Source organism: Stegodyphus dumicola, chromosome X1 (assembly GCF_044657685.1).
Source record: "Stegodyphus dumicola isolate Sdum_Otavi_A_Nest chromosome X1, ASM4465768v1".
Lineage (NCBI taxonomy): Eukaryota > Metazoa > Arthropoda > Arachnida > Araneae > Eresidae > Stegodyphus > Stegodyphus dumicola.
Window position 1 is genome coordinate 160124328 of NC_140780.1, and position 14976 is coordinate 160139303.

A 14976-nucleotide genomic window follows, 5' to 3' on the forward strand; every position below is an offset into this window, starting at 1 on the left:
TGTCATTTATATATAGATAAATAAATGACAGTATTTAAATTTTCATCAAAACAGAATTTGAAAAAAAAAATTTCAACATAAAAAGTAAATATTATAAGTTAGGAATTAAATGTTTCTTTCCGCATAAAACTAACTTTTTCTGTCTTACTTTGTTTCAGTAATAGTGTTGAATGCACAGTAGTAATAATATCATATTTAAAGCGATATGACTCAAAATAATTTTCAAGAATATAGTTTATAACGAAGGGTGTTGGTGTATTTAATTATGGCAAAGCACACGAAGGCTATCTGCTTTAGGTGAGGGATGCCTTCGTGGAGGACTTTCTAAGGGAAACTGGCTCGTATACACGTTACACACGGGGAAAACCACGAAAACGCCCATGCAGTCGCCCGTTCGCGGGATTCGAACCTCGGACCGAACTACCAGTGTTCAGCGTCTTTACCGCTCGGCTGCTGGTGGGCCGCCCTCAAGATCGAGGTACACCTAAAAACTATAAACAGCACGTTCGCACGTATTGCCATACTTTTCAGCCTGAGTTATATTCCTTGGTGATCGCTTCACACAGTTCATTTTTAAATTATTAAAGGTGTAATCTTTATCTTTAAAGTAACTCCAAAGGAAGAAATCCGCCAGTGTCAGGACAGATGAGCGTGCCGTACATTTCATACGCCGGCTTCTTTCGAATTAATAGTACATGAAATTCTCTGATGTATGTTGCCAGATGCATCCACCCAAAACTTATTGATATTACATGTTAATCTTTCACTTGTATATTAACTTAATAGCGATATTTTTTTGTCATATTGCTTTTAATATGATATAACTATTTTTGCGCCGCCCAATGTTTTGTTATATCTTAAACGATATTTTCTTTTTTTATTTCCTAGATTCTTCTCCTGCAGTACCTTCACAAAGCGCAAATAATGAGACTGGAGATCACATGTCACAAAATATGTTTTGGATGTCACGCGGAAATTTACATCAGCAACCAGATTACTATTCAGAAACAAATGCTGTCGAAGAACAAGATGTTACACCTTCTAAGTTTCATACTTCTCAATCTCCTAGACATCAGGATCAATGTCATCACTTTTTCATTCTGTCACAAAAAAATGGGCAGTTTATGGATCATATATATGAGACAATTGATGATGAACCAACAGGACTAACTAACAGTACTACAGTGAAAAGTAACAGTAAAAACTTTCAGTCTTGTCAAAGATCTCCTCCTGCGGAAAATTATTATGGATACCATTCAGATCTCAGTCAGCATTCATCTTCAAGTTACGGATATGATCAGCAACCTTTATTAGTTGTGGGAGGTCAGAATAGACAGAACACAAACCAAACTTCTTACCCAATACCAAAAGAAAACCAAATACAACAATTTATTAAAGAAGAAAAAGTGTTATGGGAAGCAAATCAAAATATATCTTATCATACAGGTAAAAGCTCAACAGACATGTCTCTAAGGCAAAAAACATCTAGTCCAGAAAATTCTGCTAGTTTATTTACTGAAAAGCAAACTCTCCAAAAAGATCCACTCGAAATGTGGGAGCCACATTTGCCTGATCTTTTACAGAGTCCTGCTGATAATGCCGTAGTATTAGCTGTATTAGATGGGGATAAAGTTGTAAGTAGGATACAAGATGATGCCTTGACTCAATCGCACTACAAACTCACCACATATTGTTGAGCTTGACATGTATATTGGCATTCCATCCTCAACAAGTAAAAATATTATTTAGTCCGAACAAATTTCTAGTCAACGTCTGGGCCGTCCTACTTGCATATTTTTCATATTTGTTTATTATTTCATACACATTTTTCCACATAATTTAAATTTTGTGTACATTCGCTTATATATAAAGTTTGACAGTTATGTTGTCTATTGTAATTATATCAAAATCAGGACCATTAAAACAAAATTTATTCAATGTTAGTAGTTAAAAGATGCGATATCTTTCATATATTAAAGTTTTAATGTATGCCCTATTGTTGAAATAGCAACATAATCAACAATCTGTAAGTTATATAATTTGCTCAGATTTTCTTCTGAGAAAAAAAAATTATACATCCAGTTTTGTCTTTCTGAGAACAAGAAATTTAAAATTATTTGATACCTAAGATATCAGAAATCTCTATTTCTAATTAAAACAAATGCATAATTATAGATTTACAGCAAAGTAACTGCGCAACTGTTTGCCTTTCTAATGGTCTCAGATCTTCTAAAGAAGCTCTTGAAGCAGTGTTTAATACTAATAATAAACACCGTATACAAGTTCCCCCTCCCTTATTTGACGGATTAAATACAAGAGTGCTGCCCAAAATCTTTTAAGTGCTAGTATATTCTTAAAATCTTAAATTCAAAAATCTTTTTAAATATATTCTTAAAAAATAGGAAGTTGGGGAATTTATTTTGGTTGCTGAGGAAACCAAAAATAATACTGTATGTCACTCGTTAAAACAAAATAACGTACTTAATGCATACAAAAGTACAGACAAATGAACAAAAGCTTCCCTTGAAATTTATAAAGCATTATAAAATAGATAAATACAGCGAATTCATCTATGCATCGGGGAAAAAAATCGATCCAAAGACCTGATCATTGAAAAACGGGAATCTGTGCCTGATATTTGAAAGTATTTCTCTATTTGACAGATGATTTCAATTAGGGGTTTTATGTAATGTATTCTGAAAATTAATGGTACTTTATTTCTAAATTAAATGATTAAAATTATTATTATTATTTTACTGGGGCTTTTAATGGAAAGAACTTAGTGTTATCTGTATAGTAAACGCTTATAGGTCAGTCTGATATCTCATAACTGAAATATTTTTCAAAATATATCGAATATAATTTAAACGCTGCAAATGTTTTAAAATCTGTTAATAAAGAACTAGAATAAAAAAACAGTATTTTTAAGACTTATAGTAACTGTTGATCTTATTTCACCGCAAACAGTATTTCAGTAAATAGTAATAAAATACTATAGCATATGCAACGAACAATAGGTTACAGGAGATATTATGCTGTTAGAGTCAAGGGATTACGAAAAAAATGCATCCGAAACCGTTAAAAGTGCTAGGAAGAAATTTTCCGGGAATTTTGATGTATTTACATGTTTATTTCTTGTATCTAAAACCACAAAATTTCGTAGTTTCACGAAGGAATAATTCGATTTTAGATTAACGAACTCAAACTATAACAAATGGTTTACGGCTTGAACAGCTAAGACACAGCCGAAATCTCTAAAATTACGGCTAAAACAGCTAAGGCAGAGTCGAAATCCCCTAAAAGATGCTGAAAGAAGTTGAATTTAGGCATAATAAAAGTGAAGCAGAAGCAACAAAAATGTGTTATTAATTATGTTTATTAAATATTAATTTTATATATTTGTAAGCATACTAATAATACATATTTATTAAACATAATAAACCTATTTATTTACAAGTGCATGGCTTCTGGCACCTAAGCTAAAACCAGGCATAGGCACCTGAGCCAAAGTGAGTATTTTGTTAAACCTTAAATTTATATGTACCTTTCTAGCAGACTAAAATGAATTTTTTCACTTTTCCGTTTTACCTATTATTTGGAGAGCGCCACTTGAAGAACATAACATTCAATTAAAAAAACTGATAGGGACACCACATGACTTCCTTGTAGGATCTATTAAATATTTTTAGAACAATAATAAGCTGATACTAAATATTGTTAGATACAACAATAAGTTGATATTAAATATTGTTAGATATTTATTTTTAGACTAACTACAGGTGTAAACAATTTTTATATATGTAATTAGATTTCGTTATTTGACGAAGATTTTATTTATTTTTTTTTTAAATTTGACATTGCAAAAGCATGAATATTTTCATCATTTAAATGTAAGTGGAAGTATATGACTGGGGCCAACGTTTGCTAAAATAAAGGCTGGGTAAGGACTTTTATACTGGGTAAGAAGTGTGGATGTATATATATATATATATGTGTGTGTGTGTGTGTTTGTATGTCTGGTACTCCCGAAATTAGATGTTATAGTAATCCCATATACAAAGTTTCAACGTTCTACGTCTAATCTTTTTTCAGTTTTGGGAGATGCTTACATACAGGCGTCAAGAAAAAAAATCCGTTTTGAATCCATTTTACAGTTGTTTTGGAAAGAGAGTCCTCTCTTCTATACGTGCATATAGAAGTCACACAAAAATTCGTCCAAACAGATTCGGGAACGATCAGAATGGATATTTTCGTTGAAATATGAAACCCACAATTTTTTCGTGATTATTTCGTAGAAGGAAGGAAGGGGAATGCCATTCTGGCATATGGTGAAAAGAGAGAGAATGGAGCAAAAAGGTTTGAGAACCACTGCAAACAACAACATATCACAAGCTTTCACTGTGAGCTCATTCAGTCTACAATATACATAACCATCACTGTTTGCAGCTGACGAGGGAAATTTCATAGTCTGGCCTTCTTCTCCAGATCATGGATGATAAATATTCCTGCTTTGTGGTTACTCTAGCATCTTTTAAGTTTTTCTTTCTAAATCTCTTGCATACATCCAGGTTTCTGAAAAAATAAGATTTCACTTTTATGGGCAAAAATATAACACTTATTTCATTCTCATTTTTGTAGAAAGAAAATTAATTAAATATGCTAGACATTTTTTTAAAAAAGCATTTACACTAGTTAAGTTAACAGATATTTTTAATTGCTGTGATAAGTGCATTTAGTTATGCTTGAAAGTGTGTATTCAGCTTTAATTCTGAACATAAAATAGTCATTTTCCAAAGTCTTTTTTCATTCATGACATTTTGATACATGAAGACGTTTTTTAGATTTCATTTATGGGATATCAGTCTGAATTAACACTCAGATACCATTTGTTGCATAAGCATTTTCAATTTTTAAAACACTTTGAACACAAAGTTATCTTCTGTAGTGAATATAATTTCCTATCTGTAATTATTAGTCAGTCTGTGTAATGTAATTTATAATCGTTGATTTTATCAAGCGATCTTAATTTATGCTGTATGGTTTACAGTCATTAATTATAAACCTTGGTTTTTCAGGCACTAATACCATTTGACCGATAAATGTTATATTTGATTATGTTAGAAAGCATTGTAAAAGTGCATTATGAATTCGTGTAAAGGAATTTAGTATTAACCATATATGCGTTATTTTAAGGAACTTCCTTATTATTCTTAGGTTTATACCTATCTGGTCCTTTCATGTTTCAACTCTGAAGATTTAATAACAATTTCGAAATCCTATGTACTGCATGCGGGAAGTATTCCATTGCAATTCTTCAAGTGACGGTCTAAGAAAAGGGGGCAGGAGGTTTGTTGATGATTATTTTCGTTGACAAATAACTTAATGTATTCATTCTACACAACTGTCATATTGCACAAATTGACACTGTTCTAAGATTGAATGCATAACATCTTATTGTGAAAAAGTTCCTATTTCTTAATAATATTTTTTTAATGAGCAGAACGCTTCAGCACAAAGGTTAGTATAGGTTTGTTAAGAAAGAACTAGAATTAGTTTCAGGATTAGTATATTTCGTAATTGTAATGTAACAGCCACATGGACTTTTATTTAGAAAAAAATTATTGGTTCAAAATATTAATTTTCCATGCAGGAGTTTCATATGCCTCATAATGAAATTATAAAGATTAATTAATACTTTTTATAGTTCTATATGACTATTCTTTTAAATCTACCTAACATCTTATTTTCAAAAAGAATTTTCGTGATTTAAGTTAACTTGCTTTTAAGTCTAAATAATGAAATGTATGAATATTGAAATTCGGTAATTTTACACAAACAAAAAAAACAAAAAAAGAAAGAAAAGAAAAAGAAAAAAAGGACAGCTTTGCATAGTTTACAAAATTACAAAAAGATAACATAGTTTACAAAAATGTATTCTGAAATTCGGTGATTTTGCAAAAAATCACTGACTGTGAAGGTAATTTCGGATTTATCAAGTAAATAAATGGCACTTTATGAAAGAAATTGCGGTAGAAATCTTATTTCGGCTATTATATTACTGTAATTCAGGAAGAAATTGCCCAAGAAATCTTGTTTCGGTAATTAAACTGCTGTCGATATTCTGAATGGACGAGCGAATGCCCTTTTTAAAAAAATTATTATTTCTATGTTTCTGAAATAGAATTCGATGAAGGAGAGGCCCACCAGCGGCCGAGCATTAAAGTCGCTGAACATTCGAAGTTTGATCCAGGGTTTGAAATATCGGCGAACGAATTTAAACATGGTATCGAATGGTATAATTTAAACATGATATATTATCGAATTAATACATGTTAATTAATGTATACACTGTAATAAATAATAACAATAACGGGGTAGGCCTGTTTTTGTAGTTTTCTTCATGTCCAGCGTATATACGAGCGTTTCCCTTAGGAAGTCCTTCACGAAAGCATCCATTCCCTTAGCCCTCGTTTGCTTTGCAACAATTAAATAAACCAACTCAAACCATGATTGGAGAAGATATCCACAATCCTTATAAATGCTTCATTTTACTTACATTTTTCGTACAATTGTTTTTAGTTAAAAAAGTTAATAAGCCACATAACTTCATTTTCTATCGTCTATACGTAACAGTGAACAAATTACCTCTGATTCGCATTCGTCTCACATTATGATGCAATTCAAAATTATTAACGCAATATTTACACTCACAATCGCTACATTTTGAATATGTTCACAAGGCCAAAATAAGCTGGCTTCCTAGTGGATTCTAAATATCTTTACAAAAGCCCTTGTATATCCTACTGTTAGTCGTGTTCAGAATTTAAGCATGGTAATTAATGTATACACTTCAATAAATAATAATAATAACGTGTGGATTGTATAATTTTCCACATCTTAAAACAAAACAGCAGCATAATATTTAATCTTGGGTTATAAAAATGTTCTTGATTGACTTGTACGTAAGGTATGTAAATGAAAAATGGGTTTGTTTGTTTGTTTGTTTTTAAACAGAAGCATTTTTAGTACATTATTCATTTATTTGCTTTGAATAAATCACAAAAAATAATGAAATTCAATTATATATCATATCTGACTTGTGAATTCAATTTCAGACATTCCACCATTTGAAAGAATTATGTTGAAGAAGTTATGAAACTTCATTAAGAATTCATTTTCATATAATTTTATATATGCGTTTTAAGTATTAGAATTAGTTTTAAATATTAGCATTTTGACCTATTTAATAGAAGTAACAAATGAAACAATTTTATATGTTTAATTTGTTTGTTAAATATAATTTTCTCTCATTTGTTAAATTTTGTACAGTTTCCTTAATCTTCTGAAAAAAGTTTGCTCTGTTTATAACCCTTTATAAGTTTTTACTATTTTTTTTATTTTAATCAGAATAATTTTTTGCTTGCCTTTTTTTATTAGACAATAGTGTATTTCACGATTAAATAAAATTACGTTTTCATTCATTATGGGAAAAAAATCAAGTTTTGGCTGCAATAAAGTAATTAGTAAAGGAGAAATGAGATCAGGAAATTCTATACTATTTTTCAAGCAAAATTTTAGTGCTCGAACATATCTCGCCACCGATTACATGAAAGCAAAATTTCATGGCTGTATAGCATTTTATGAATAAAACAAATTCTCATACGGAGAATTAATTCTTTATTATTTGTAACTGCAAAATTGGCCCAACTGGCAATCCATTGATGGTGTTGAAAATTTTCCTTGATTAATCAAAATCTATTGATTTAGCCCAAACGTGATTATTAATTCTGTGTTTTTAAAACTTTGCTGAGAAAAAGGAAAATGTATTTAATATTACCGTTTCTTTAAGAATTTTAACATTTCATAATATCGGCAGCGCTTCTTTTGGAAATTCTATATGCAAGGATGAAAGTATGATTCTCCCCTCTCGCCTCTATTCCAAGATGTCTAAATAATAGAGCACATTATCAAATATTATTTTACTGTTTTAAATTTTTTCTTTGAAAAGAGCGATTGCTTATTCTCATAAATGAAGTGCCGTTTGTGATTTTTTGATGATGTTTAAAACACGTTTTTTTAATAGGTCTGTTTCCATATTCTATTCGGTGGTGTTCAAAATACTGCCGAGAATTAGTTTCTATGAAAAAAATATTGAAATGGGTGAAAATTATTCTTTTATTTATAATATAAATTTTATTTAATTTGTATTGTAAGTTGATTTCACACAAAATGTACAATATGTAGGATTGCATTTTCTCTGTTAAATATAATTGTGATACTTATGCTACTTGATTTTTTTGCATTTACAGAAAATATGCGATAAACTATAATGTTCAATATCTCTGTAAACATTAAAATGTCATTGTTGTTTCGGTTCAAAAAGAAATTGGAATAGAGATATAAAATAAAATATAAGTAAATATATCGAATATATATAACTATATATATTGAAAGAAATACTGTGTACTTCGCATAACTTTTTATAGAGAATATTGACTGTATAAAACTTATTTTGTACGTATTCTTTCAATTTGTTTTGAAAATGAATCGGTCAGTCTTTTTGTCAAATTATATTAACAAGTATTTCATTAATTTGAAAAACAACAACACTTAAAATAATTGTGATACTTATGCTACTTGATTTTTTTGCATTTACAGAAAATATGCGATAAACTATAATGTTCAATATCTCTGTAAACATTAAAATGTCATTGTTGTTTCGGTTCAAAAAGAAATTGGAATAGAGATATAAAATAAAATATAAGTAAATATATCGAATATATATAACTATATATATTGAAAGAAATACTGTGTACTTCGCATAACTTTTTATAGAGAATATTGACTGTATAAAACTTATTTTGTACGTATTCTTTCAATTTGTTTTGAAAATGAATCGGTCAGTCTTTTTGTCAAATTATATTAACAAGTATTTCATTAATTTGAAAAACAACAACACTTAAAAAAACCAATAAAAAGATGAGCCTTTTATACCTGCTGTTGCCATTCATTGTACATTCCTTTAGATAATAATAATAATTCTAATAATTCTGCAGTTTACAGCGTACTGTACTAAATTTACTGAATTCATTACTGTAATTAGTGTTTTAAGATATGCCGTAAGTTGCATTCTTAGTAAACAAAACTGATACCTGTGAGGAATACTTGTTCTTAGATTGAGAACTTTAGATGAACAACAACCAGCTCCGGTTACTTCAGAACTTCAATTTCTGTAACAAAATACAGCCTGGTTGTGATAAAATGTGCTCCAAAAGATAAATATTCTTCATTTTAATAGCTTATCAGCCAATTCTGTCTTGATTTCAGTACAAGTTTACATTCAAAAATCCAGCGGTATTCGGGCCTGAAAAATTATATATGCTATGCATATTTTAACAGGAAATGATTACCAATATGGTCCATTAAAAAAAGAAAATTTTAAGCACTGAATGAAAAGTAAATTAAATGTTAAGGCTTCACCAACTAAATGAAGCATTTCTGTAGAATTTAAATTCAGTTGAATGAAATTATTCTACAGACTTTTAATTTGACTAAATAAAGTAGTTTAAAGAATTTTCATTTAACTAAAGTTGTGGCATAGAATTTAAATAATTACTACATCTTCAAAAAGCAAATAATTAGAGGTTGGACTATTTGCTTTTTTGATCCACTGATGGAAAAGTTCATTAATCGTGCTGTATTGAAGAGCTACTGTCAAGTGTTTCAGAAAGTATACTACTAGTGTACTACATTATACGGTCAAGTTTTTTTAGCATTCCCACTTTCTCTACTTTTGGCAAGTTTTGTTAGCCTGAATCCATAATGGAGATATACAGTAACAAATAAATGACAAAATGAAAAAAATAAGCATAAATGATTGTTCGCATGTTCGCAAGGCCTACGAGCTCTTTCTGCGGAATAGCGCCTCCAGATAACAGTGACGCGCCAACGTGGTAAATTTGAAAATGCGCTTCTAAATTTATGCCGGAAATCTAAAAGAACTGAATTTTTGATGTCAATCTGTAATATGCATTCGTTTAATAACTTCTCAATTTTTTGCATCCATGAATATGTTTGCACATGTACAAAAGCAACTTAAACTGACCCTTACTTTACTCATATGTCTTTCATTGAAATCATTAGGAAAAAAAAAAACTGGCCCTTCGAAACTATTTGAAAGCAGCTTATAAACTTTCAAAATTTTATTATGGCAGAGTCGTATCTAATATTAGATTTTGTCAAAATCAGTTAGGTGTTGTGTGTCATGCAAGGTGCATTTTGTAATTAATATCTGTATATAAATTCACATGTATTTGTTCAGGTGTAATTCTTGAGTGCATATTTTTGGTCTTTGGAGTTGTGCAAGTATGTTTATATATTGTACTTTACTATTTACATATATGATATGAAACATGACGTTTGATTTCAGGTGCATTTTTTCATGTATGTCTACATTTTCTTCTCCCTTTCCCCAAATATGTATCAGGATGGACATATGTTTCCCATCCCCTCCCGCCCTCATTTCATTTCAGGAATTGTGATTATGCTCAACGTCTAGTTACTTTGGGAAAACTCCTGATTGAAAATCAGTTGTTTTTGCTGCTGTGATACTTGTCATTTCCAAGAAATTATCCTGCTGAAGTTGATATTTGCTGTTTGCACAAATTAATGTTTAATGGCTTTGTACTGTGTACTACTTGCTCATTGTAAATTATTGTTTTGTTTAATTAATGATCTTTTGAAAATAAAGTTTTAAAAAGTACTTTGTTTGAACTTCTACGTAAGTAATCAAATAATTTCATGGCAAAATAATCATTTTACTTAATTTTGAACAAATGAAAGTAAATAATTTATAACTGACGAAAACTGCGAAACCTTTCAAACAGGGAATATTCTGATATCACCGAGCAATAGCCATAGAATATTCCAAATACTGTTGCGAAACGTCCAGCTGCAGTGAGATAGCTTCCACGCAGAGCGGGTTTAAAGTTGCTAGAAAGTGACAGGGTTGCCAGATTTGGCGCGCAATCTCCCATTTGGCGATATTTCGCGGCGAAATTGGCGATATGCCATAGACGGAGCGAAAGAATTCTTGAACGCATTTTTAGCGGTTTTCTCGGGAATATTTTCGAAGGTAGGTTAAAGCTATATATACCCCTCCTGCACGCGGAGAATGTAGTAGTGTGTGAATTCAGAGATTAGCTTGAGAGCGATCGACCGAGCTGAGGGCTCTACTCTACTCTACTTATCCGTGAAGCTGTCTTCACCGTTATAACCTGAAGGCTGTGTTGCTGAATGTTTCAGCGTGTTTATCGTAGTTTTTGGATGACTGTAAACGTGTCTTTGGAACTTTTCTCTGTAATACTGGCGAATAAACTGTGTTTTGATTCTTCATCAAGTGTTATCATGAATTATTCCAAATCCACGAACCCATAGAACGCTATAATACAAATAGCAGACTTTATTAATTTTGGTACACTGCATGTAAATGACATCTAATGTTTATTAAGTCAAGACTTGAAGATCTTTGGACGCATACTTGATCAAAGATTAATGGTGTAACTAAAAAATGCATATGGTTTCTTCTTATTACAGTGTGGGGTTTATCACTGAGTATTTGCAATTATGAGTGAAAACCTTAAGAACTGGTAAGCGAATAATCGCTTGAGTTCAGGAAACGACAAGCGAGAAGGGGGAACTATCCCTCTCTTATTCCAATAAGATTTAACAAAACTCCGTCTTGGAGTGTGCAATACAAGCCGACACTTGGGCTTGAACTTAGGAGACTAAAAAATAAACTAAAACTAAGATTAACTAAAGAGGTATAGCCGAAGCTATCAAGATTCTAATCGAGTTGGCCCTTTAACTCTATTTGACTACGAAGCTTATCAAGGGCCTGAGTACGGCCGAGCATAATAACAGCTTTGAGAGAGAGAGTAGCCAAAAGGCAGACGCGCGCAAATCAGAAACTCTGATTCTCTCTGCAAGTAGGCTTCGCGGTTTAAATACCGCTCCTCCTCATTAAATATTCAGAGGGATTCCAAAACTACGTTCTGGCCGGAAGTAGTAAGTTGAAGTTAAAAATTTGACAGGAAAGAAGTTTAACTCAAAACTTAAATGGTACGCGCAGACACTGGATGATGCGTTACAGACTGAATGTGCTGTGCTATGGTTCATGATGTGACTGAGCGATCCGTCACTGCCATGCGCACATTGTTCCTGTCATCACGTGAAGTGGTGCACTGAGGTGGATGCGATCGAACACGTCGGTCCGTCGTACCCTCCTGCATCCAACGGTCACATATCCGCATTACAGTTGTTTGGTTTCGTCCAACACGACTACCGATTTCCTTAAAAGATAATCCACCCTCTCGGTAGGCCACTATCCTTCTTCTGTCGAACTCGGATACTTGATCAAACGATGATCGCTGTTTACTACGAGGCATAATTGATTGTTTTTTTTGAAAAAAAAAACCACAAGAAAAACACAATTGCCGAACTTGAAATCGTCGAAATCTCCAAGCCTTAAATAGCGCTTTGAAGTAGTTTCGCGTGATGTGCGTCTGCGCTGAAATTCTAACCATTTGCATATCTCACCTCTGCTAATGCATGTTGTAAATCTCATGTTATTTGCATGCTTCCTTTAGGATGTTGCATTTACATTGGCCAGCAATGTACATACATCTCTTCACATACACGTATCATTTCCGCAACACTATATATATAAAATTAAACATGTAACAATAAAAAGGAAAAAAAGAGGGAGTTTGGGAATTTCAGTACTCCAAAACATCATGGGATCCTAGCTACAAATGTATAATATGAAACAAAGCCGACATACTAATTAAGCCTGTAGAGACATTAGGTTAATTCGAAAAGACGGAGAGATGAAAAATTAGCAACCGCCTTCGCCGAGAATCGAACCACGGACCTCTGAAATACCGGCTCAGTGTGCTGACCACTACACCTCGAAGGCACGCTAGGAAGGCGGGAGAAATACCTTACATACTCCCCCTTTTAAAGGGCGACTGGGGATTTTAGGGGACCTAGTCGCCAAATCTTGGGTGTGGAGAGTCATCATTCACAACCCATTTAGATCGGGCGCCACTGTACAGACGTTAGGTTAATTGGAAAAGCCGGAGAAATGAAAAATTAGCAACCGCTTTCTCCGGGAATCGAACCACGGACGTCTGAAATACCGGCTCAATGTGCTGACAACTACACCACGAAGGCACGCTAGGAAGGCGTTATAAAACTTCAGTTAATGACTTAAAAATTTTCGAATAAAATACATACTCAAAATTAAATAACACTTTTTAAATGCTTCTAAGAAATCTCTGAACGTAAAGTTAAATATAAAGCCTCCTTTTTAAAGTAACAACTCAAGATAACACATCTTTCCAATCTTGCGTGGATGTGATCATCTTGCATAATGATTAAAACATATTTTTACTTCTGTTCTCAGAAGCACTAGTTGTCTTAAGGAGGTACCAATATTTCTGAGAGTTCGCTGCAGTTATATATTATTCCTCTAAAAAATGGGTTTAAATTTTTTAGGTATAATTTTTAATTTGAATCTTCCAATGACTGATGTAAAAAGAACTAGTTTCTTTTAATGTTCCCCTGCTGAAACATTATGTAGCTGACTTTATCATAACTAAACAATTGACATCCAAATAATTGACTACAGGCTGTACATGGAAATGTTGATGGCACTTTAAGAATGAACGGAACCAAATCATATAATGTTCACTAAAAGAATATCAGATTAACAAACGTGAAAGAACATAATTTGCCAATTAATTAAACAATTTTTATAGGTAATCTCATTTTCTGAACTTTTTTAGAATGTATTTTTCATGAAAAATTATCAGTAAAACTTTATAAAGAAGCATTAATTTATTTATGACCTTTATAAGTTAACTACGCAAGTTTAAAACTTCTATTAAGTGTTTTAAGTTATATTAATTTTCTATTCATTTTCACTTTTTAAATTCTCAGGTTTCCTTCTCACTTTTTCAGCAAAAATGTATTAAATAATTCAAAATTATGGATTATAAAACTAAGCATATTCCTCTTTCCTTCTTACGCTCACAACGCATTATGCATTTACAAGTTGTAAAGCCTGAAAGACACATGTCTGCGATGTTATCGTCATGCGATGATTTGTAGAAGCTTTATTTTTTACCACGATATTTTCGACGACGATGTTTCTAAACTGCGAAAAAGTTATTGAACCGCTTTATTTTCGACGACGATATTTTGTACCACTACGTTTTCGCCTTGCGTTATTTTCTCCACGACATTTTTGCTGCGAGGTTTTCGGCGGACACCAACCAGCATGCTAGTTCGAAATTCAGCCAGTAACATGCGGACATGGTCACTTTATATGATGCTTCATCGATGGCTGCGCTGTCCAGTCACAATTTCACCCCACCGGATGAGAAGGGAAAGCCGGTAGTACCATCTCTGGAGCTTTCTGTCAAGAGAAAGCTTTCTTGTAGTTTTCTGTTAAGCTTTCTGTTAATCTAATAGTTCTCCACAGGTGCACTACAATTAACTTTTATGTCTTGATATGCTACTGAGTGAAATGGAGTTCCAGACTTTTCAGGATCCGTGGTTAGTAATTGCAAAATTACTCAGTAACAATAATTCAACAAATTATTTCAATTTTTTCTTCATTAGTTGCTTACATTTGTAATGTATTCATAAATACAATAGTGTAATATGCGACGATATACTGTAGTATTTATTAAAAAAAACTATGTATGAAGAAGAAATTATAATCAAATCTAAGAAGACTGGGCATGAACGGTGGTGGTGTTTATCTTAGAGAGGTGAAATTCATTTCTAGTATTTATTAATGCTCTTGGAAATACTAGCCACTTTCAGATATGATCATTTTAGAGAAGTGGTCGTCACGACAAGGTTTGTTTATTTTGGATATAAAGACTAATGAGTATAACAATGTTAATA

The 14976-nt window shown here is 32.0% G+C and overlaps 1 protein-coding gene across 3 annotated transcripts in view; it reads left to right on the top strand.

The window, feature by feature from the left end:
* The window catches only part of LOC118181493 (latrophilin Cirl-like), a 255519-nt gene extending 244757 nt beyond the window's left edge, over window positions 1-10762 (top strand). For all 3 annotated transcript variants that reach the window (XM_085808637.1, XM_085808638.1, XM_085808639.1), the window contains one exon: window positions 889-10762. In XM_085808637.1, coding sequence (XP_085664763.1) covers window positions 889-1697 — 809 coding nt within the window. In that variant the 3' untranslated portion in view covers window positions 1698-10762. The remainder of the gene's footprint in view (window positions 1-888) is intronic.
* The last annotated feature ends 4214 nt before the right edge of the window (window positions 10763-14976 follow it).